The following is a 21433-nucleotide window of genomic DNA, read 5'->3' on the forward strand; positions in this document are numbered from 1 at the left end:
AATTCCTTCTTACTTTGCAAGCATTTGAACGCTTCATTCACTATTGAACACTCGCAGCCTCAAAGTGTCTCCTTGATGCCTGTGCCCCAGCCCCAAAGTGACTCCTGTGATGTCTATGCCACAACCCCATGTCTCCTGTGATGTCTATTTTGCAACCCCAAAGTGTCTCCTGTGATGTCTATGCTGCAACTCCAAAGTGTCTCCTGTGATATCTATACCGCAACCCCAAAGTGTCTCCTGTGATATCTATACCGCAACCCCAAAGTGTCTCCTGTGATGTCTATGCCGCAACCCCATGTCTCCTGTGATGTCTATTTTGCAGCCCCAAAGTGTCTCCTGTGATGTCTATGCCGCAACCCCATGTCTCCTGTGATGTCTATTTTGCAACTCCAAAGTGTCTCCTCTGATGTCTATGCCGCAACCCCATGTCTCCTGTGATGTCTATTTTGCAACCCCAAAGTGTCTCCTGTGATGTCTATGCTGCAACCCCAAAGTGTCTCCTGTGAGGTTTATGCTGCAACCCCAAAGTGTCTCCTGTGATATCTATACCGCAACCCCAAAGTGTCTCCTGTGATGTCTATGCCGCAACCCCATGTCTCCTGTGATGTCTATTTTGCAGCCCCAAAGTGTCTCCTGTGATGTCTATGCCGCAACCCCATGTCTCCTGTGATGTCTATTTTGCAACCCCAAAGTGTCTCCTGTGATCTCTATGCTGCAACTCCAAAGTGTCTCCTGTGATATCTATACCGCAACCCCAAAGTGTCTCCTGTGATGTCTATGCCACAATCCCATGTCTCCTGTGATGTCTATGCGGCAACCCCAAAGTGACTCCTGTGATGTCTATACCGCAGACCCAAAGTGTCTCCTGTGATGTCTATACCGTAGCCCCAAAGTGTCTCCTGTGAGGTCTATGCTGCAACCCCAAAGTGTCTCCTGTGATGTCTATGCTACAACCCCAAAGTGTCTCCTGTGAGGTTTATGCTGCAACCCCAAAGTGTCTCCTATGATGTCTATACCGCAACCCCAAAGTGTCTCCTGTGAGGTTTATGCTGCAGCCCCAAAGTGTCTCCTGTGATGTCTATACTGCAACCCCAAAGTGTCTCCTGTGAGGTTTATGCTGCAGCCCCGTGTCTCCTGTGATGTCTACGCTGCACCCCTAAATTGTCTCCTGTTATGTATATGCCGCAACCCCAGAGTGTCTCCTTTGATGTCTATATGGCAGTCCCAAAGTGTCTCCTGTGATGTCCATGCTGCTGCCCCAAAGTTTCTCCTGTGATGTCTATGCCGCAGCCCCATGTCATCTGTGATGTCTATGCCGCAGCCCCATGTCTCCTGTGATGTTTGTACCGCAGCCCCAGTGTCTTTTGTTATGTCTATACCACAGCCCAATGTTTCCTGTGATGTCAATGCTGCAGCCCCAAAGTTTCTCCTGTGATGTCTATGCTGCAGCCCCATGTCTCCTGTGATGTTTGTACCGCAGCCCCAAAGTGTCTCTTGTAATATCTATACCACAGCCCTATGTCTCCTGTGATGTCTATGCTGCAGCCCCAAAGTGTCTCCTGTCATGTCTATACCACAGCCCTATGTCTCCTGTGATGTCTATGCCGCAACCCCAAAGTGTCTCCTGTCATGTCTATACGGCAGCCTCATGTCTCCTGTCATGTTTATCCACAGCCCCAAAGTGTCTCCTGTGATGTCTATACTGCAACCCCAAAGTGTCTCCTTTGATGTGTATACCGCATTCCCAAAGTGTCTCCTGTGATGTCTATGCCGCAGCCCCAAAGTTTCTCCTGTGATGTCTTTGCCACAGCTCCATGTCTCCTGTAATATTTGTACAACAGCCCCAAAGTATCTCCTGTAATGTCTATACCACAGGCCTATGTCTTCTGTGATGTCTATGTGTCACCCTAGGTCTGGATGCCACAAATATTAAAGGCTGTGTCTGAGAGCAGGAGGGAGGTTCCCTGGTTAGGGACCATTAGCATGCAGCACCTCCTGTCCCAGGCCAGTAGGGGGAGCTGGCTGCCCTATAAAAGCTGGAACTGGGGCAGGGTTAGAGAGACCAGAACCCACTTCTGAAGTGACCAGAAGGGTTCTCAGAGAAGAGGGACAGGTCAGCAGCAGCTGAGGAGTCCGTGAGGCAGAGGAGAAACTGCAAGCCAGGGACAGAGGCGACGAGAGCCGGTCCTGGCAGAGAACCAATCTACCGGACATTGGGGTCCGAGGCTGTCAGGGTTATAAGCCCAGCAGCAGAGAACCAACCCGCGAGGGATTTCAGGTCCCTTGGCCTAAGAAGCCTGGAGGCTCCGCCACACAGAGGGACCAGTACAGCGAGGAGAAAGCAAAAGGTACCTAAGGCCCGAGTCGCAAGCCATACAGGCGAAGTACACGGCCAGCTCAGGGATGTGGGCTATTACACCATGAAGAGGGGGATAGTCAGAAAGAGCATAGAGAGAACGGTAGGCCTACACACTCACCCTGACCAGTGGGGCTCACCCAAATGCTCTCAGACACCCAGGCCCATTCCTAACCGGTACTACTGTTGGGACATTAATAATTCCTACAATACAGACCCTGGACTGTTTGAAGCGGACTCTGAACTCTTACTATTGTGGCCTGCACTATCACCCCCAGCATCCACCTACACTGCCCTGAGGCTACACTCTTCCCGTGGGGAGTTATCCTACCCCTGTGCTGCACCCCAACACCAGCCTCAGCGGTCTGCCTCGCAGAGGCGGTTATCCCTGACCGCAATCCACGGGTGGCGTAGTCGGACATTTAAAGCACTGATTGATAGACTGCCACAATTTGGTCTGACCACCCTGAGCCACGGGATCGGGTTGCCACTACTACCCCCAGCATCGTACAGAAGCCCGGTTCCGGGTACCCCACGGCCCAGGGGGCGAGTCATCTATGCCGCAGCCCCATGTCTCCTGTGATATCTATGCCCGAGCCCCAGTGTTTTCTGTGATGTCTATGCCGCAGTCCCATGTCTCCTGTGATATCTATGTCCCAGCCCCAGTGTCTTCTGTGATGTCTGTGCCCCAGCGTCTCCTTTGGTATATACAGCAGTCTTGGTGTCTCCTATGTGATATGTATACGGCAGTCTCAGTGTCCCCTATGTGAGCAGTGATAAATTTCCTGCTGTGAGGAGACCTGCAGTGTAATATATGTCTGTGTTTGGCATGACTCACCGCTGTAAGTACTTTACAAAACTTATCATCGCAAAGAGTCTACTGCACTCCAGACTGATGCAAATCTAGAAATGCAGATACAAGTAGCAACATCATCCATACCACCTAACATCACAGCCGCACCAAAGAGAAACAGTTTCATTGCTCGAGGAATGTATCTAAACTGACAGAAGAGCAGCATCGTAAATACACATACCACAGTCATCCATGGTGCAGGGCTGTAACATGAGACGAAATATATCTTCTTCTTGAAGAGAATAAAGGGTTTTTTCTCCAGCTTCATCCCCCTACATTCCTTTTTGGACACCTGCTCTGTTGCATCATACTGACTGCTTTATAGCAGGGCACGGAAACTGAGGCTGGAGAAAAAAACCTTTGAGCTCAGTAAGCGAGGAGAAGATTTATTTCTTCTCATGTCACAGCACTGCTGTGGCAGCTGAGTGAGGTATGTGGGTTTACCATGCTGCTTTTCAGTCAGTTGAGAAATGTCTCAAGATGTGTTTCTTCAGACAACAACCCATCCTTACACGTGACTATGACAGTCTGCAGTTTGAGATATAATGATCATTTTATCATATTGTTGCTGAACCCCTTTAAGGTCAATTTGTAATGCAGAGTTATCATGAATCAGCATTCCTAGGAATGCTCATTCATGATATTGTGCAGTCTAAACAGGTGCACTGTATGGTGCAATCTCATCACCAGATGCACACGCAAAATGCTGCACAAAATATCATTGTTCTCGGCAGCACATCATCCTGTGTAAATATAACCTGTGTTGCAACAGGATTCACCTATTTTCTCCTGGGTGGGTCCTGGAAATCTTATCTCTACAAAAGGATATATTAAAGTTCATTTGGAAACATAAACACCCTAGACTATCACAATCCACTATATTTCTCCATAAAAGAGTAGGGGGCTTCTCTGTACCTACCATCATGAAATAGGTTACCTCAACTGGCAAATACATAGTAGCGACAAGTACACAAGCCCAACTTTGGACCATAAAAGAGGCCCACTTATTTTAATCTATGACCTGGTCCACACTCCCATGGACATCTTTTAAATTCTTTCCGAGCTGTTGATCCCTTTACTTAACAACCCTGACATCCATCCAGGAATCTATCTCTTTAAGTGGATGAGGTACAAAACCCAAAAATGCATACGGATGAGAGTACAGATGAAAAATCATCTTTTTTTTTTCTTGGATAAAAATCAGATGATTTATAAATATGATTGTGTTAATGTAGCCTAACAGCCATTACCTGTAAATTATTAAAAAGGTAAGCTATAGCTGGGTTCACACTTTTGATATGATTCATCAAAGCTTTTATGCCAGAAAACTGGTATAAAATGCTTTGAAAAATTGTAAAAGTTTTCACATAAGGTTAAACCAGCTCTGTCAAAATGGGCGGAGTTGGGGAGGGACAGGGCGTGGCTACATCCGACTGCCAAAAGTTCTGGCATTTCTTACGCCAGCAATACTACTCCAGTGTTTGACCAGAGTAGCACTTCTGGCGAGGTGCACGGAGGTATGATGGCGTACAATGCACTGAATTCATTAAGATGTGCACGCCACAATGAATTCGGAGCATGTTGTCAATGGCATGCCCTTCTTAATGAATTCAGTTCCTCATACTCCAGCACGACTTTTGTTAAGACTAGTATGTGCAACACCAGTCTCAATGAATCGGCCCCTTTGTGTTTTCTATCTTGGGTAACTGCTTATTTGTGGTACTGGTAGTCCTTAATTATGGAGTCTTAGGGCTCATGCAGAAGACCATATTTTCAGTTTGGCTGCGATCCTACAAAACATTGGATTGCACTCGGACCACTGTTATTGTATGGAGCCTGTCCAGGGAAAAATCACAGCATGCACGATTTACATTTGATATTCGGATCGTACTCGGCAATGCAAGTCAATGAGTCTGTGGAAACCATCGGAGTGCACTCGGATGACATCTTAGTGCAGTCCAATTTTAACGGATTGACAGATTGTAGAAGATGGAGAAATGTTTGTTTTCCATCTTCTCCTCGTCCAAGAAAATCAGATCACATTATGCTCACACTCTGATCAAACTCTGATGAGGGTGTGATTAGCATAATCGGACCGATTTTCTCGGATCAGGGAAAATACAGTCATGTGACCCTAGCCTTACCGGCAATGTTCCACGGGAGAAAAGTATGCAAACTAGCCCTCTCGCAAAGGGAAATAAACTCTTGCTAGTACCACCTAGGACAGGTGGCTCCCCTATAAGTCAATATCTGACCAGGGACAAATGCCAAGCCAGAAACTTACCTACAGACTGTTTTGGGGGAATTAGTGCAGAGCAGAGTCTTACTGGATGAGTGCAGTCCTCTTGAGCTCTAGATTTCCTATAAAAAGTGTCTAATTGTTGACAATTATTTTGATCAAAAATTCATGTGGGTTTTTAAAAATACGCACATTTTTATATACACGTTTTTTAAATGCATTTTTCCCGTGTTTAAAAATGCAATGATAAGGGGAGAAAAGAAGCAGTGTGAACCCAGCCTAGATCATACTTCAGGTAGCTTTGGTCACACTATAATCTGGAAAAAAAGAAAGAATTAAAACTTGGCAGAAATTTTCAGCAGGACAATGATTCCAAGAACAAGGTCAGTGCAAAACAGCATTGGCCACAAAATGTGTATGAACAAGTCCAAATCTCAGTCCAAGCCTCATTCAAGGAAACTGAACAACCTGGAGCAATTTTTCAAGGGAAAATTGGTGAAAATCCCAACCAAAGAGTAGGGTCACACAACCTTTTTCTGTACATCCAAGAAAAAGGGTTCGATTATTCTGGACAGAGTTTGATCACAGTGGCATCAGTTTTTCTTGGATGTGGAGAGAAAAAAAAAGAAAGAATTTCTCCAGCATCTCTATTTTATCAGTCCGTGATTTTTTTTTTCACGCATTCCCGATTTTGATCCGACATGCAAATCAAAATGGGACATGTCTCCAGTTTTCTCCACGAACCACTGGGTCCGAGGAAAACATCGAACATGTGCACTGCCCCTTAGAATATCATGGCAACGAGTGCTGTCTGTCAAAACAATGGATAGCACTTGGATGAGTAAATCGATTGTGTGAACGAGCCCGTACAGTGTATAAAACTGGCGAAAACTTGCCCCAACAGACCAAAATGGAGTTCTACCAAGTACTAGTTTGAAGCATTTTTTTGTGCATTTTGAGTTTAAAAATAACACCATACTAGTTTATGATTTAAAGTAATTTGTGAACCAGACAAATTTGTTAATGGGGATTCAGGATTTCATTACTTTTGCAAGCAATGACACACAAAGTATCAGTGGTCTGAAAAAGGCCCCCGTGCAAGACCAGTACATGGGCCCCTTGCTGTTTCTATAATAGAAGCTGCTTGCTCTTTTGAAGATGGAAATGGGCTCCTTCATCTCTTGGGCCCCTGTGTGGTCACCCAAGTTCCACCAATGGTAAGTCCGCCCCTGTAAAGTATAACAAAATACATTTTGCGCTGGCGCGAATCATTAGAGGGAAGCTGAAGTGGTCTGACAAGCCACAAGGCCTGCATTTCCCAGAGGTCTACCTCAGGAAATAAGATTGGCTTAGTTGTTCTTGTCCCCAGTGAGAAGCTAAGGCTGCTGATTTCAGTAAGCTTTCTGCTAAAGCTTTAATCTACAGTAATTGCTAATTGATCTGGTATTTTATTCTTTCTCTTGCAGGTTGCCATACATGTGACTTGTCAAACATAATTAAAGGGATTGTCCAGAAACTGAAAAAGGTACACTTTGCAAAATTGGCGTCACCTTTGTGTATGGACTGTTTTGTTTACCTGTTTAAGTTCATGGGGCCGAGCTACAACACCGCACACCCCCAAAGGCAAAGGTGAACCTGTTTCTGGAAAACAAAGTATTTTTGTCAAATTTATATCTAGGTTTCACACAGTCAAATGGTTTTAAGTCCTTACTGCATTTGGTGGGAAAAAAAGGTAGGAATTTATAGGGGGGTAATCCCTTGATCGTTCTCAAGGATAAACATTGTAAAAATTATAGGGCCGATTCATCAAAGCTTTTTACACCAGTATTCTAGCATAAAAACCTTTGAAAAGTTGCAAAATTTTGGCACGACTCAAGGATGCAGTAAAATTTTTCGACTTTTGGCATTCTCACGCCATTTTTGCCCAGCAAAGTGGACGGATCTGGGGCAGGATAGGGGGGTGGAGACCACTGCTTGTCTTATTCAGTCCCTGCTGGAGTATATTCAGCGACGAGCACACTGGGATGCATGCCACTCGTCCGACACTGCCTCTTCGTGAATCAGGAGGGTCTGACTCCAGCCCATCTCCTCATCAAGACCGATGTCAACAATCCCAGTCTTGATGAACCGGTGCCTGTGTATAATATGGGACTCCATGGTGGGAAAAAAGGCAATCCTATAAATAGGGTGGCTTTTCGTGCATGTTTGCTTGTGGATTGCACCTTTCTCCTAAAATAAAAACCACTGTATATAATTCACCTGGATTTTTCATGTTACCACTCATCTGATCTGTCCCACTGGCTGCAATTATGTTTAAACTAAAATGTATGAAAAATCATCTGTTTTTCATTAAAAAAAAAAACCACAAAAAATGATTTTTCATCTGTTGTCATGTGTATGTTTATTTTTGACATCCATATGACATCTATTTTTTACATCCACAATTAACCCCTTCGGAAGCGCCTGATTTTTCTTTTATGCGCTTTTGTTTTTCCCTCTTCTTCTTCCAAGAGTCATTACTCCTGTTATTTTTCAGTCGACATAGCAGTATGAGGGCTTGTTTTTTGCTGGACGTGTTGTAGTTTTAAGTCACTTCATCCATTTTTCCATATACAGTAATCTACTGAAAAAAAGGGAAAAAAATTCCAAGTGTCGCTCAGAGCCTGACGGGTGCAGAGCCTTCCCAGGCATGGGTTCAGCTATACACAGTCCTGCCGAGTTTTCCTGCTATGCTCCTAGCAGGTCCCAACACTGAACAACACTAATCCTTAATGCAGGGTTTTTAAACAACCTGTGGCAAGAGCCACTGGAAAACCCGGGTTGGAGGGATGAGGCCTCCCCACTGCCTTCCTGTAGCCTCCTCCAAGAAATGAAGGCCCTGCCGGGTTTTACTTAATCTGCCTTAGCCAGATAGCCTGACCAGGTCAATGCTCACCTTCATTCCAGCATTGCAGCCGCAGCTGTGCCTGTGACTGCAATGCACTCCAACAGGTCTAATAAGTCTCTGTGCACATTCTGGGGGATATATAACATCCCTCATATACGATCCCAGTCACAGCCTCACATATCCCCCCCCTCTGTTCAAGCTTGTGGGGTTGAACATTTGTCACTATACAGGGTGCCCGGGACAGGGCATCCGCGTTTGCCTGCGACTTCCCAAGGCAATGTTCTACAGAGAAACTGAAATTTTGCAGTGACAGAAACCACCTGGTGACTCGCGCATTCCTCTCCTTGGCATTTCTCACCCATACCAAGGGTGAGTGGTCCGTCACCAAGCGGAACTGACGCCCGAGCAAATAATAACGCAGCGATTCCAAGGCCCACTTGATAGCCAAACACTCCTTCTCCACCACGCTATAGTTTTTCTCTGCCGGGTTAAGCTTTCTACTCAAGTAGGTGTCCAGGTGCTTTTCACCATTCACTTTTTGTGACAATACCGCCCCTAGGCCTACCTCTGAGGCATCTGTCTGTACAATGAAGGTTTCCTTGAAGTTGGGGCTGATGAGGACCGGCTGTCCACACAGGGCCAATTTCATGGACTGAAACGCTTCTTTGCCTGAGGGTTTCACCGAACCATTACTGTTTTTTTTCCTTTCAAGAGATCGGTCAGGGCCGCCGTTCTCCCAGCAAAATTAGGTATAAACTGGCGGTAATACCCAAGGATGCCAAGGAACGCCCTCACCTGCTTTGTACTTGACGGTTTAGGCCAGTTTTTAATGGCCTCAACTTTATTGATTTGGGGCTTGATAACTCCTCGGCCAATCACATACCCCAAGTATCGGGCTTCCTCTAGCCCTACCGAACATTTTTTTGGGGTTTGTCGTTAACCCCGTGGCTCTGAGAGAATCCAGCACTGCTTGTACCTGGGATAGGTGCGTATGCAACTCAGTGCTAAAGATGATGATATCATCTAGATACGCGGACGCGTACTCCTGATGAGGCTTGAGCACTATGTCCATCAGCCTCTGGAATGTAGCCGGGGCCCCATGTAACCCAAAAAGTAAGACCGCATAGTGATATAGACCCTCCGGAGTTATGAAGGCGGTATTTTCCTTCACCAATTCCGTGAGAGGTACCTGCCAGTAATCCTTGGTGAGATCGAGCGTGGTAAAGTACTGGGCCTGCCCCAGTATCTCAATCAGCTCGTCCACCCTGGGCATTGGATGAAGGTCAAACTTTGACACTTCATTTAATTTCCGGAAATCGATACAGAAGCGTAACGATCCATCTGGTTTCGGAATCAGTACGATGGGTCTAGCCCACTCACTCCGTGATTCCTCGATGACGCCTAACTGGAGCATTTGTTTTACCTCAGCCGTGATAGCTTGCCTCCGGGCTTCGGGTACCCGGTACGGTCTTATTCGTACCCTTACCCCAGGTTCGGTGACCATGTCATGTTGGAGAACTGTAGTCCTACCCGGTAGCTCTGAGAACACGTCGGTATTCGGCTGCACCAGCGAGCGAGCCTCCTGTCGCTGTTTAGTGAGAGCATCACTTATCCTGACCTCTCCCCCGGACGCATCCCTGGCTGAAGGTAGAGAACTCTCTGGCGACCTTTCCAAGGTTTTAGCAGGTTTACATGATAAAGCTGCTCCAGTTTCCCCCTTCCAGGCTGATACACCTGGTAATTTACCTCCCCCACCTTTTCTCTAACTTCATATGGCCTTTGCCACTTGGCCATGAGTTTACTCTCGGCTTTGGGTACCAGTACTAACACTCGATTGCCCTTGTTAAAAACCCTGACCGTGGCTCTTTTATTATATGTGCACCTCTGTGCTGCCTGGGCATCTAACAGATGTTCTATCACGATGGGCATGACCGCCGCGATCCAGTCCTGCATATTAGCTACGTGTTCAATTATACTCCTATGTGGAGTCGGCTCTTGTTCCCACGTCTCTTTGGCTTCGTCCAACAGACCCCTGGGGTGTCTGCCGTACAATAACTCAAAGGGAAAGAACCCTGTGGAAGCATGGGGTCCCTCACGGACGGCGAACATCAAATAGGGTAGCAACATGTCCCAATCCCTTCCGTCCTTAGAAACCACCTTTTTTAACATGGACTTGAGGGTTTTATTGAACCGTTCTACTAGCCCGTCGGTTTGAGGCTGGTACACCGAGGTACGCAATTGTTTTATTTTTAGCAGTTTGCACAGTTCCCTCGTCACCTTGGACATAAAAGGGGTCCCTTGATCCGTCAGTATCTCCTTAGGTAGCCCAAGGCGACAGAACATGGTAAACAGCTCCCGTGCAATCAGTTTCGCCGAGGTGTGGCGTAGCGGTATAGCCTCCGGGTACTTGGTGGCATAGTCGACGACCACAAGTATATGTTGGTGGCCATGAGCGGATTTTACAATGGGCCCTACCAAGTCCATTGCAATCTGTTCAAAAGGTACCTCTATCACTGGCAGAGGTACCAATGGGCTACGGAAGCTTGCGGTGGGTGTGGTCAGCTGACATTTGGGGCAGGATTTGCATTGCTTTTGGACCTCTGCTTAAATCCCCAGCCAAAAAAAAACCCTGCAAGATACTCTCTTGCATCTTTTTAACCCCTAAGTGTCCACCCAGCAGGTGTGTGTGTGCCATCTCCAGAACCGCCCAACGGTACGACTGAGGTACTGCTAACTGCTCCACGACCTCGTCCCTGATTTTGTCTACCCTATAGAGCAACTCACCGTTAACCACCATGCGGGGAAACACAATATCTGCACCGGGCTGTTAAGCTACTCCATTTACCTCTCACACCCTTTCCCTCACCCGAGTCAGGGTGGGATCCTGTAACTGAGCCGTTCCAAACGTGCCCCGTTCCAAACGTGCCCCGGGGCACTTCCAGCTCAGGGATCGACGGGGTCTCCTCGACCTCTCCTGCCAGCACCTCTAGGGGAAACCTATTGGGGTCACACTCTGTCCCTAGGTTGGACACCCCTACAGCAGGTACCCCTGACTCGGGTTCTTCGGGCACAGCGCCTGTAATAAATTTTATCGGGGGAGAGTAGATTTTGTTTTTCCATAGAGTCCAAAACAGGGGCAGGTCTCTTCCCAACACAGTCCCATAGGGATGAGTTTTTACCACCCCAACCACATCTTTCATGTCGCCACATAGCGTGAACAAAATTACCTCCGCGGTTGGGTATTCTCGGAGGTCCCCATGGATACACACAACCCCGACTGTCCGTCCACTGGGGTTGTCTCCTGCCACCAGCGACCCATGTACCAAAGTCACTAGGCTAGGAGGGCCTCGGTGGGGTACCCATTAACCAGTACCTGGCACAGTTGGGGTTCACTGTCCGAGATGTCGGCACTCGCAGTGCAGACGGTCTGGGCGTACATTGAGACCCGGCGGTTATACCCGCAGTCCATGGGCTCTGTAGTCAGAGGGCAGTTAGCAACCACATGTCCTTGCCCCTGACACCGCCGGCACCTAATGGCGGAGGCACTGTTAGTTCTTGTGACCGTTTGGGAGGGAACCCGTCTCCCGCCACTCTCACCCCGGGTTACCCCTTCAGCACGGGTACGGCGCTGACTGTCCTCAGCAGAGGGACGCGACCCCTTTCCTAGTTCCTGGGTTGGCAGGGATCGGCGTGACAGCCGCGAGGGGGTAGAGTCCCGGATAAAGTCCTGAGTGACCGAGTAGCACTCGATCAGGCTGACCACCTAGTCGAGGATGCCGGGGTCCCCTTGCCCCACCCAACGCTGGATAGCGGCCGGCATAGTCACCAGCTGGTCGACCACCACCCTCTCCACCATCTGGGCTGGTGTCAAAGTCTCAGGCTGGAGCCACCTCTTTACCAGCTGCAGAAGGTCATAAGCGGGTCGGGTCTCCACTTACTTTTATACCTTCATTACTAAAGCAGCACTGATGTCCTCAATGTAAATTGTTGCCGCTCCTTGAGTACAATGTAGTTCACACACAGTATGGTACTCCTGCCCAGACCATGGCCACTACAGAAGGGGCATGTGCCCAGACCAGTCCTTCAGTGGCCTCCCTTGAATAACACAGCCCACAGTACTGTGCATGTGCTGATTTCAAATGCTGTGTACAAGGTTATTGATGGTGGCTGTGTAAGGATGGATCTGGTCACATGCTGCTAAATCAGTGGCCATGTTCTTCACAGGATCCCCGTACTGTACTGATTATACTCAAGAAGCGGCACTTTACAAAGGCTCAGTTTAGCGCTGCTCTGGTAAGAACATTATATAACCAATTGTATGTTTCTGCATAATTGTAAAAGTAACTAGAAAGTGTCCCCTCAGTTCCAGTACTGGCCATAATACAGAGTACCAGTTTTACCCAGTGCTTCAGGAGAGGGAAAACTGGGGCCAACAGGTGAATGTGGGTCCCTCACTACCCCAATGGAAGCCCTAAGTGGAGCAGAAATGTACAATGTAAAATATATCCACTTACTCCTCATTTTTATATGCTGAGAGATCTCAATCAATTCCATTTCAGTTGGCATGTATCCCATTGTCCTCATGCACTCGCCCAGTTCCTTGTACCCAATGAATCCATCTTGATCAGCATCAAACTCCAAAAAGGCAGCATGTAATTCTGAAGAGAAACATTTAATTATCAGATGATGTAACATTTATGAACTAAATACAAGAAACATGAAGACTACTCTATCTTTAAAGGGAATCTCTCAGCAGGTTTTTGCTATGGAATCTGATAGCAGAGACCCTGATTCCAGGGATGTATTACTTACTGGGCTGCTTGGTGCAGTTTTGATAGAATCCATGTTTTGTCTGATGTAGATGTAACAGAGCTAAGACTTTTGGGCTGTGTGTAACTCGCCCACACTCCTGACTGGCAGCTTCCTGTGTACACTGTAAATTGCCAGCAAGCTGCTAATAAGTGGTGGGAGCAGGGTTATACCGATTTGCCTGACTGGTCCGCACGTGAGACCTAGTCCTGTAGTGATAATCTCCTGCTGATAAAATACTGAATCTATTGAAACTACAGCACACTGCCTAATAAGTGACACATCACTGTAACCAGGTTGTCAGCTCCTACATTAGGTTGCTTTCAGATTAAGTAGCAAAAAAACCTCCCTTTAATGACAGTTAAGGGTCCGGTCCGACTCATGGATGGTAGAACCCTCCTGTTCGTTTTTTTCAATCTTATGTTTTGCGGTCACGTGACCATCTGCCTTTATATTCCAGCTCCGCCCTTTTGGCTGTGCTGGACTTCAGTGTTTGACTGTTTCTCTAGCCAGGTGCTTCGGTGCCTTTCTCTGTCAGTTCGCTTCGTCCTTCTGGGACCTCTAGTACCTTTTTGTCAGTTTGTCTTTTTGTGTTCTGCAACAACTTCTCTGTTTAGGAGGTGTCCCATTTTTGTCCCAGTCCTTAGTTCTTTTAGGGACCCCTCCCCTTATGCTATAGGTCTTCGTTCAGACTAGCCGAGGACTAAGGCGGGTCTGTTCGCTAGGAACAGCCCGCTACATCGTAGGGATTCAGCTTAGTCTTACTGTAGGGACAGCTTTCTCCTATCTTTCCTTAGTACATGTTGCAGATCATAACATTGGAACCACCAGCTCTACTGGCAATGGTCCCATTGGCCATATCCAAATGTTGAATCAACTCATCCTGTTTAGTGTCTCTCAACTCCACCTCTTAGAGATAATCCCAAGCAGGTGACCCCCTCTTGTTGATGAGATTGCAAGATAGAAATCAAGTTCATATGTAAATATGGATCATAACATTGAAGGCCTATTCTCAGAATAAGCCCTCAGTGCTTGATTATTGGGGACTCAAAATCCATGACCCTAGATCAGAACATTGCGGTGAATGGGACAATATGGATAAGCAGCTCTATTTATGTAAAGAATTAATGGATTCCTTTTATTGTGCCCATTGATGAAAGTCCCAGATCACCAAGAAAAGACCTGCCCACAGGCCCACCCCGAAGCAAGAACATATCATTAACTGAAAATTTCAAACACTGATTACACAAGAACCACAAAACAGATTTCTTCACTGCAGGTATCATTTTAATCAGTATAACAGCACCGACATGACACTGCATGTAGTTTACTTAGCAAAAATTCTGCTGAAAGGTTGTATAATACAATGACAGCAGAGAATGGTTACAGCATTTACTAACTACACTCTTCTTCTGCCAATGTATAGAGTCAGATGTACAGGGTAGAGTGCATTATAGAGCTGAACATATCTAAGAATGATACGAAAACGAGCTGCAAGATCAGACCCAACCTACGACAAAGAGTCTACATTTTTTTCTCTTCTGTAAAAATAAAAGCGCAGATCATTTAGATTACTGAACCTGCAAGACCTTATTTAATCTCTTGCATAAACCATGTTTTTGTTGTTGCTTTTTTCAGGTGAAAACAAAAAGATTAAAATAATAAAAAAAATTGTAATTTAAAAGTGAAATGCATTGACTTCGGACTGATCTGCTTATCAAGGATCACAGTATTAAGCAAAGAATCACCAAAGAGCCCCTAGGGTTACATAACAAGTTAATCATAAGCTTCTCATCCTGAGACTCACCGTCCATTTCTTCTGGGGCCAAATCCCTCTCCTACATTGTAAAAAAAGAGGAAACCATTAGAGACTGCCTGCTTCAGCGTAGGATACTGTACATCCGAGCATTATGTATAGTACAGCTTTTTACTAGATAACATGCTAATCATGACCAAATATTATAGTATCTTCATAGCAAATCGCAGTCGCAATACCAGACAGAGCCATGGACAAAAGGGGTGCTGCTGATCTGGAACAAAAATCTCCTTTAAGGCTTATCACCTGTCACATGCTCAAAAAAATGAGCTAAATACCTTGTAAAATTCTTCAAGCTCCCCTGATTTTGCCTCTCTTTTCCATTTTGATCTGCTTCACTCCATTGCAGAGATATTCACATTTGTCGCTTTTTCAGCGCATTATCTAATGAGAAATTTCTGCTTTGAAGGCAACTGGGTGTTTCTGCAGATTTTGCTTTGAGTGCTTGCGCTGTCACTACTCACTCCTAGATACTGCCAATCACAGCTCTGCAGTGTCTGAGGTGTGAGCTGCTGAGCTGTGATTGGCAACATCTGGGAAGGAGGGGTACAGCAAACACCCAGTTGGTCTGCATGAGGAAATTTCACATAGTGCACTCCAGAAGAAACAAATATGAATATCTCTGCAATGGAGTGACTCAGAGTAAAACGGAACATAGCGGCAGAATAAGGGGAGCTCAGAGATTTTTATACAAGGTATTTTACTAAATTTTTGAGCAAGAGGTCCTATTTAAAAGGTTTTCCAAGTACACATCATCACTGCAGCCAATCACTAGGTTCAGCAGTCCTGTGCTCATAGTGACTACCTCTTGAAGCTCATCAAGAGAATGCCAAGAGTGTTCAAAGCAGTCATCAAAGCAAAAGGTGGCTACTTTGAAGAACCTAAAATATCAGACATATTTTCAGTTGTTTCACACTTTTTTGTTAAGTATATAATTCCACATGTGTTAATTCATAGTTTGATGCCTTCAGTGTGAATGTACAATTTTCATAGTCAAGAAAATACAGAAAAATCTTTAAATGAGATGGTGTGTCCAAACTTTTGGTCTGTACTGTATAGTGGGAGAGTAAGAAAAACCAGAAAAATATTCACCAAACTAAATTGGTAATAGGGTATATATATTTACCAGAGAACCATAGACAGAAAAAATACCCAATAAAAGTTAACTTTTAATAATTATCCTTAAAAGTGTACTCTATAGTACAAGTGAGAAAAAAAAATACACATATATCTCAAAAACAGGATACCATGTAAGGAGAATATAATATGAAATTAGCAATTAATTCAGACAAACTTACCCTGGATAGCACCTAATAAGATTGCTCTCCCTACCTAACAGCGGAGTGTTTTTCACCCTAAGGTTCAGATGGTGTCCCCGCTCCTCGGAGGCTGTCCCTCTCCTTTCCCTAGGTATCCCTACACAGTCAAAAGATGCCACACACATACATATAAATGGACCAATTGTAGACTATTCATGTCATAATTGACATGCTCAATATAAAAAATTACAACAATACCATATCAGTGGGGAGTGGGCAAAAATAGTTATAGTTGCACAAATAGAAGGTTTTTGATTTACAGTAGCCCACTAATATAAATAGATAGAAATGTGTACCAGTCAGAGCAAGTCCGAAAAAAATATTAAGAATATTTTCATCCCCAATCAAACTAGGATTCAAGCAATGCCATAAATGATATCAATTAGTTGGCCTTTAGTACAATGACTAAATGTAGTCAATCCACAATACAAAATTTTACAATAGTGGGAGAGTAAACCTTATTTTATTATTTTTACAATGGACAAACCAGAGAAATAGAAAAAAATAATCATGGAAAACCCTTTTAAGATGAACGTCCAGAAACTACTTACATAGAGCGTTGTGTTAGTGAAGCTTTTAGGCGATGCTCACATTGGCATCAGGACAGGGCTATTATTGCTCTAGCCATGACATTTATGATAACTGCAATTGACTTGTCATGGGTATGTCAGGTTTCTCTTTTATGGGCCATCCATAATAAGTGGAGCAGGGGCAAACACAAGGAGAATATACAAAATCCTTGTAGATGTTGTGCTTGGTGGGATTTAAATCCAGGACCCCAGCGCTACAAAGCAACAATGCTAACCACTGAGCCACCATACTGGGGAATAGGAAAGTTTCATAATGGATAGACTTTGCATATATTGATCTGTTGGGGTAAAATTGTTGTGTGTAAGTTTTAAAAAGACCTCTCATCCCCATATTAAATATGAGGATACATTCTATACATTAGAAATGTAATGTCACATTTAAGGGGAATCTGTCACTCCCTAGGAGATATCAGACCTCTAATATGGACATACAGGTGATAGAAATGTAAATCTATACATACCTGTATGGCCATAGTAGAGGTCTGCTTACAGAGAAATGTGGTTTTAAAAAATCTATTTTCACATGCCTAGCGTCCCCCGCACGCCAAGAAATCCCCGCCTATCTGATTAGTAAGCCCAGAAATCCCCGCCTATCTGATTAGTAAGCCCAGAAATCCCCGCCTATCTGATTAGTAAGCCCAGAAATCCCCGACTATCTGTTTAGTAAGCCCAAAAATCCCCGCCTATCTGATTAGTAAGCCCAGAAATCCCCGCCTATCTGGTTAGTAAGCCCAGAAATCCCCGCCTATCTGATTAGTAAGCCCAGAAATCCCTGCCTATCTGATTAGTAAGACCAGAAATCCCCGCCTATCTGTTTAGTAAGACCGGAAATCCCCGCCTATCTGATTAGTAAGCCCAGAAATCCCTGCCTATCTGATTAGTAAGCCCAGAAATCCCCGACTATCTGTTTAGTAAGCCCAGAAATCCCCGCCTATCTGATTAGTAAGCCCAGAAATCCCCGCCTATCTGATTAGTAAGCCCAGAAATCCCCGCCTATCTGATTAGTAAACCCAGAAATCCCTGCCTATCTGATTAGTAAGCCCAGAAATCCCCGCCTATCTGTTTAGTAAGACCGGAAATCCCCGCCTATCTGCTTATTTTGCATCCCCCCCACTCCCCTGCACGTCACAGATCCATAGGGCGTTTGCCAGCAGCACTTCCTCGGGATTAATCCACATGGTCCGAGGCACAGAGGGCAGAGTTGCTGACCTGCTGTGATCCTCATAGAGCCTCCAGCTGCTCCTGGAGGAGGGGAGGAGACGGGGACCTCCGGTCACTGGATGTCCACACAGATCCCAGCGCTCACGGGTCACTGAGCGCTCATGCCGCTAACATCAGGAGGTGGTCCACATCTCCTCCCCTCCTCCAGAAGCAGCTGACGGCGGCAGAAGGACCGTATTATTGTGGGGCGCCTCTGTAGCTCATCGTGGCCATGGAGGCTCTATGAGGATCGCAGGAGATCAGCACCTCTGCCCTCTGTGCCTCGGACCAAGTGGATTAATCCAGAGAAAGTGGTGCTGGCAAACGCCCTATGGATCTGTGACGTGCAGGGGAAGGGGGAAAATGCAAAAAAATCAGATAAGTGGGGATTTCTTGCCTTCCTAAACAGATAGGTAGGGATTTCTTGGTGTCCAGGGGACGCCAAGCATGTGAAAACTGGTTTTATAAAACTACATTTCTCTGCAAGTAGACCTCTACTATGGCCATACAGGTATGTATAGATTTACATTTCTATCACCTGTATGCCCATATTAGAGGTCTGATATCTCCCAGGGGATGACAGATTCCCTTTAAATAAGCCTTCCAATGATTTTTTTTTCACTAAATGTGTGTATATATGCATGTAGTGTAGTGTGCGTGTATTAATATACTCACCTACAGCCTTCTTCTCTGGTATCCAGTGCAGCTCCGCTCCTCCTCTACGTGACGTCACCACTCTACAGACTCTTTGGGTCACGATTAGTGTTGAGCGATACCTTCCGATATCAGGAAATATCGTATCGGATTGGATCGGACCGATACTCAAAAAGTATCGGATATCGCCGATTCCGATACCGGAAACCAATGCAAGTCAATGGGACAGAAATATCGGAATGAAAATAAACCCTTTCTTTCCTTGTAGGTTAATTCTACATGAAGTAAAACAACTAAGAATAATGTAGAATGTATTATGCGAAAAGCCGGCAATTCATCAGCGCATACACCGGTACCCGACACTTTAGAATAGAAAGAATAGAGCTTCACACATAGATTAGATAGATAGAAACATGTCAGTCACATATATATGAAGTACAGTGACAGTGTTGCTTACTGTACTTGTCATTTAGTGTAAAGGATTTATTTAAAAAAATAATAGTGTTTTCATGCACCGTCTCTTTAAGAAAGCCGGCCAGCAATTCAGCATCTGTACCCGACAATTTATAACAGACAGAATAGAGCTTCACACATAGATTAGATAGATAGAAACATGTCAGTCACATATATATGAAGTACAGTGACAGTGTTGCTTACTGTACTTGTCATTTAGTGTTAAAATAAAGGATTTATTTAAAAAAAAATTGGCGTGGGGTTCCCCTTAATTTTAGTCTCTAGCGGAGGTTAAGCAGACAGCTGGGGCAGATGTTTGAAGCCTGGGAAGGGGGTAATACCCACGGAGCTTCCCAAGCTGCTAATATCAGCCCCCAGCGGAATACTTAGCCTTTACTAGCTATTAAAATGGGGGACCCCCCCAAATAAATGACGTGGGGTTCCCCCTAATTTAATAGCTAGCAAAGGCTAGGCAGACAGCTGGGGGCTGATATTAATAGCCCAGGAAGGGTGCCATGAATATTGGCCCCCTCCCAGGCTAGAAACACCAGCCGTCAGCCGCCCCAGAAATGGCGCATCCATAGGATGCGCCAACTCTGGCACTTAGCCTCGCTCTTCCCACTGCCCTGTAGCGGTGGCAGTGGGGTAATAGGGTTGGGGTTGATGTCAGCTTATAATACCAGCTGACATCAAGCCCAGGTTAGTAATGGAGAGGCGTCTATAAGACACCCCCATTACTAACCCCATAGTCAAAGTTAAAAAAAAAAACACAAACACCCAGAATAAAGTCCTTTAATTGAAATAAACACACAATTCTTTATTGTTCTAAATTAAACCATACTTACCGTCACGCCCATTCCAGCTGAAGCCAATGATCTCCTGCAATAAAAGAAAAATAATAAAGCAACCTCATCCTTACCTTTCCATGGTTCCCACGACAGCTTCAGCTCTGCTACATCGAGATGACAGGCTGGACCGCAGCAGAACGCTGCCATCCAGCCTGTCGTCCCGCAGACACTGAGAAGCGCAGGCATGCTTGCGCTCCTCAGTGTCTCTCTGTGACGGCATAAAGATGAGCCGAGGTCATGTCCAATGAACTCAGCTCACCTCATGCACGTCACTGACAGCGTGGGAGAATTCTCACGCTGAAGTGCTGAGTGCAGGAGAATTTTCCCACGCTGTCAGTGACGTGCATGAGGTGAGCCGAGTTCATTGGACATGACCTCACCTCATGTACGTCACTGACAGCGTGGGAAAATTCTCCTGCACTCAGCGCTTCAGCGTGAGAATTTTCCCACGCTGTCAGTGACGTGCATGAGGTGAGCTGAGTTCATTGGACATGAACTCGGCTCATCTGGATGACGTCACAGAGAGACACTGAGGAGCGCAAGCATGCCTGCGCTTCTCAGTGTCTGCGGGATGACAGGCTGGATGGCAGCGTTCTGCTGCGGTCCAGCCTGTCATCTCAATGTACCAGAGCTGAAGCTGTCGTGGGATCCATGGGAAGATAAGGATGAGGTTGGTTTATTAGTTTTCTTTTATTGCAGGAGATCGTTGGCTTCAGCTGGAATGGGCGTGATGGTAGGTATGGTTTAATTTAGAACAATAAAGAATTGTGTCTTTATTTCAATTGAAGAACTTTATTCTGGGTGTTGTGTTTTTTTTAAATACTTTACTAGAAATTCATGGTGGTCATGTCTAATATTGGCGTGACCCCATGAATTTCGGGCTTAGGGCCAGCTGATAATGCCAAGCTGGCCCTAACCCCTTTATTACCCAGTGAGCCACCGCACCAGGGCCCTGGATGAGTTGGGTACAGCGCCAGAAGATGGCGCTTCTATGAACGCGCCATTTTCCGGGGCGGCTGCGGACTGCAATTTGCAGCGGGTGGGGCCCAGAAAGCTTGGGCCTCCCTGCGCTGCAGATTCCAGCCCCCAGCTGCCTAGTTGTACCTGGCTGGACACAAATATAGTGCGAAGCCCCACGTCAATTTTTTTTTAACTATTTCATGAATTTCCTGAAATAATTAAAAAAAAATTGACGTGGGGCTTCGCACTATATTTGTGTCCAGCCAGATACAGCAGGCAGGAACGGGCTGCCCCCAACCACCAGCTGCCTATTTGTACCTGGCCGGACACAACAATATCGGGAAGCCCTTTTTAAAAAAAATATTTCATGAAATAATTTAAAAAAAAAATACGTGGGGCTTCTCCCTATTTTTGTGTCCAGCCAGGTACAACTAGGCAGCTGGGGGATG

The 21433-nt window shown here is 45.7% G+C and overlaps 1 protein-coding gene across 1 annotated transcript in view; it reads right to left on the reverse strand.

The window, feature by feature from the left end:
- Positions 1-21433, reverse strand: part of CABP4 (calcium binding protein 4) — a 38710-nt gene that overhangs the window by 10637 nt on the left and 6640 nt on the right. Inside the window, exons 2-3 of the mRNA XM_073681601.1 lie at positions 14952-14982; positions 12850-12993 (exon numbers count right to left, since the gene is read on the reverse strand). Coding sequence (XP_073537702.1) covers positions 12850-12993; positions 14952-14982 — 175 coding nt within the window. The remainder of the gene's footprint in view (positions 1-12849; positions 12994-14951; positions 14983-21433) is intronic.

The sequence above is a fragment of the Phyllobates terribilis genome, unplaced genomic scaffold (assembly GCF_046119375.1).
Source record: "Phyllobates terribilis strain yellow unplaced genomic scaffold, ASM4611937v1 Scaffold_5__5_contigs__length_657084704, whole genome shotgun sequence".
NCBI classification, from domain to species: Eukaryota; Metazoa; Chordata; class Amphibia; order Anura; family Dendrobatidae; genus Phyllobates; species Phyllobates terribilis.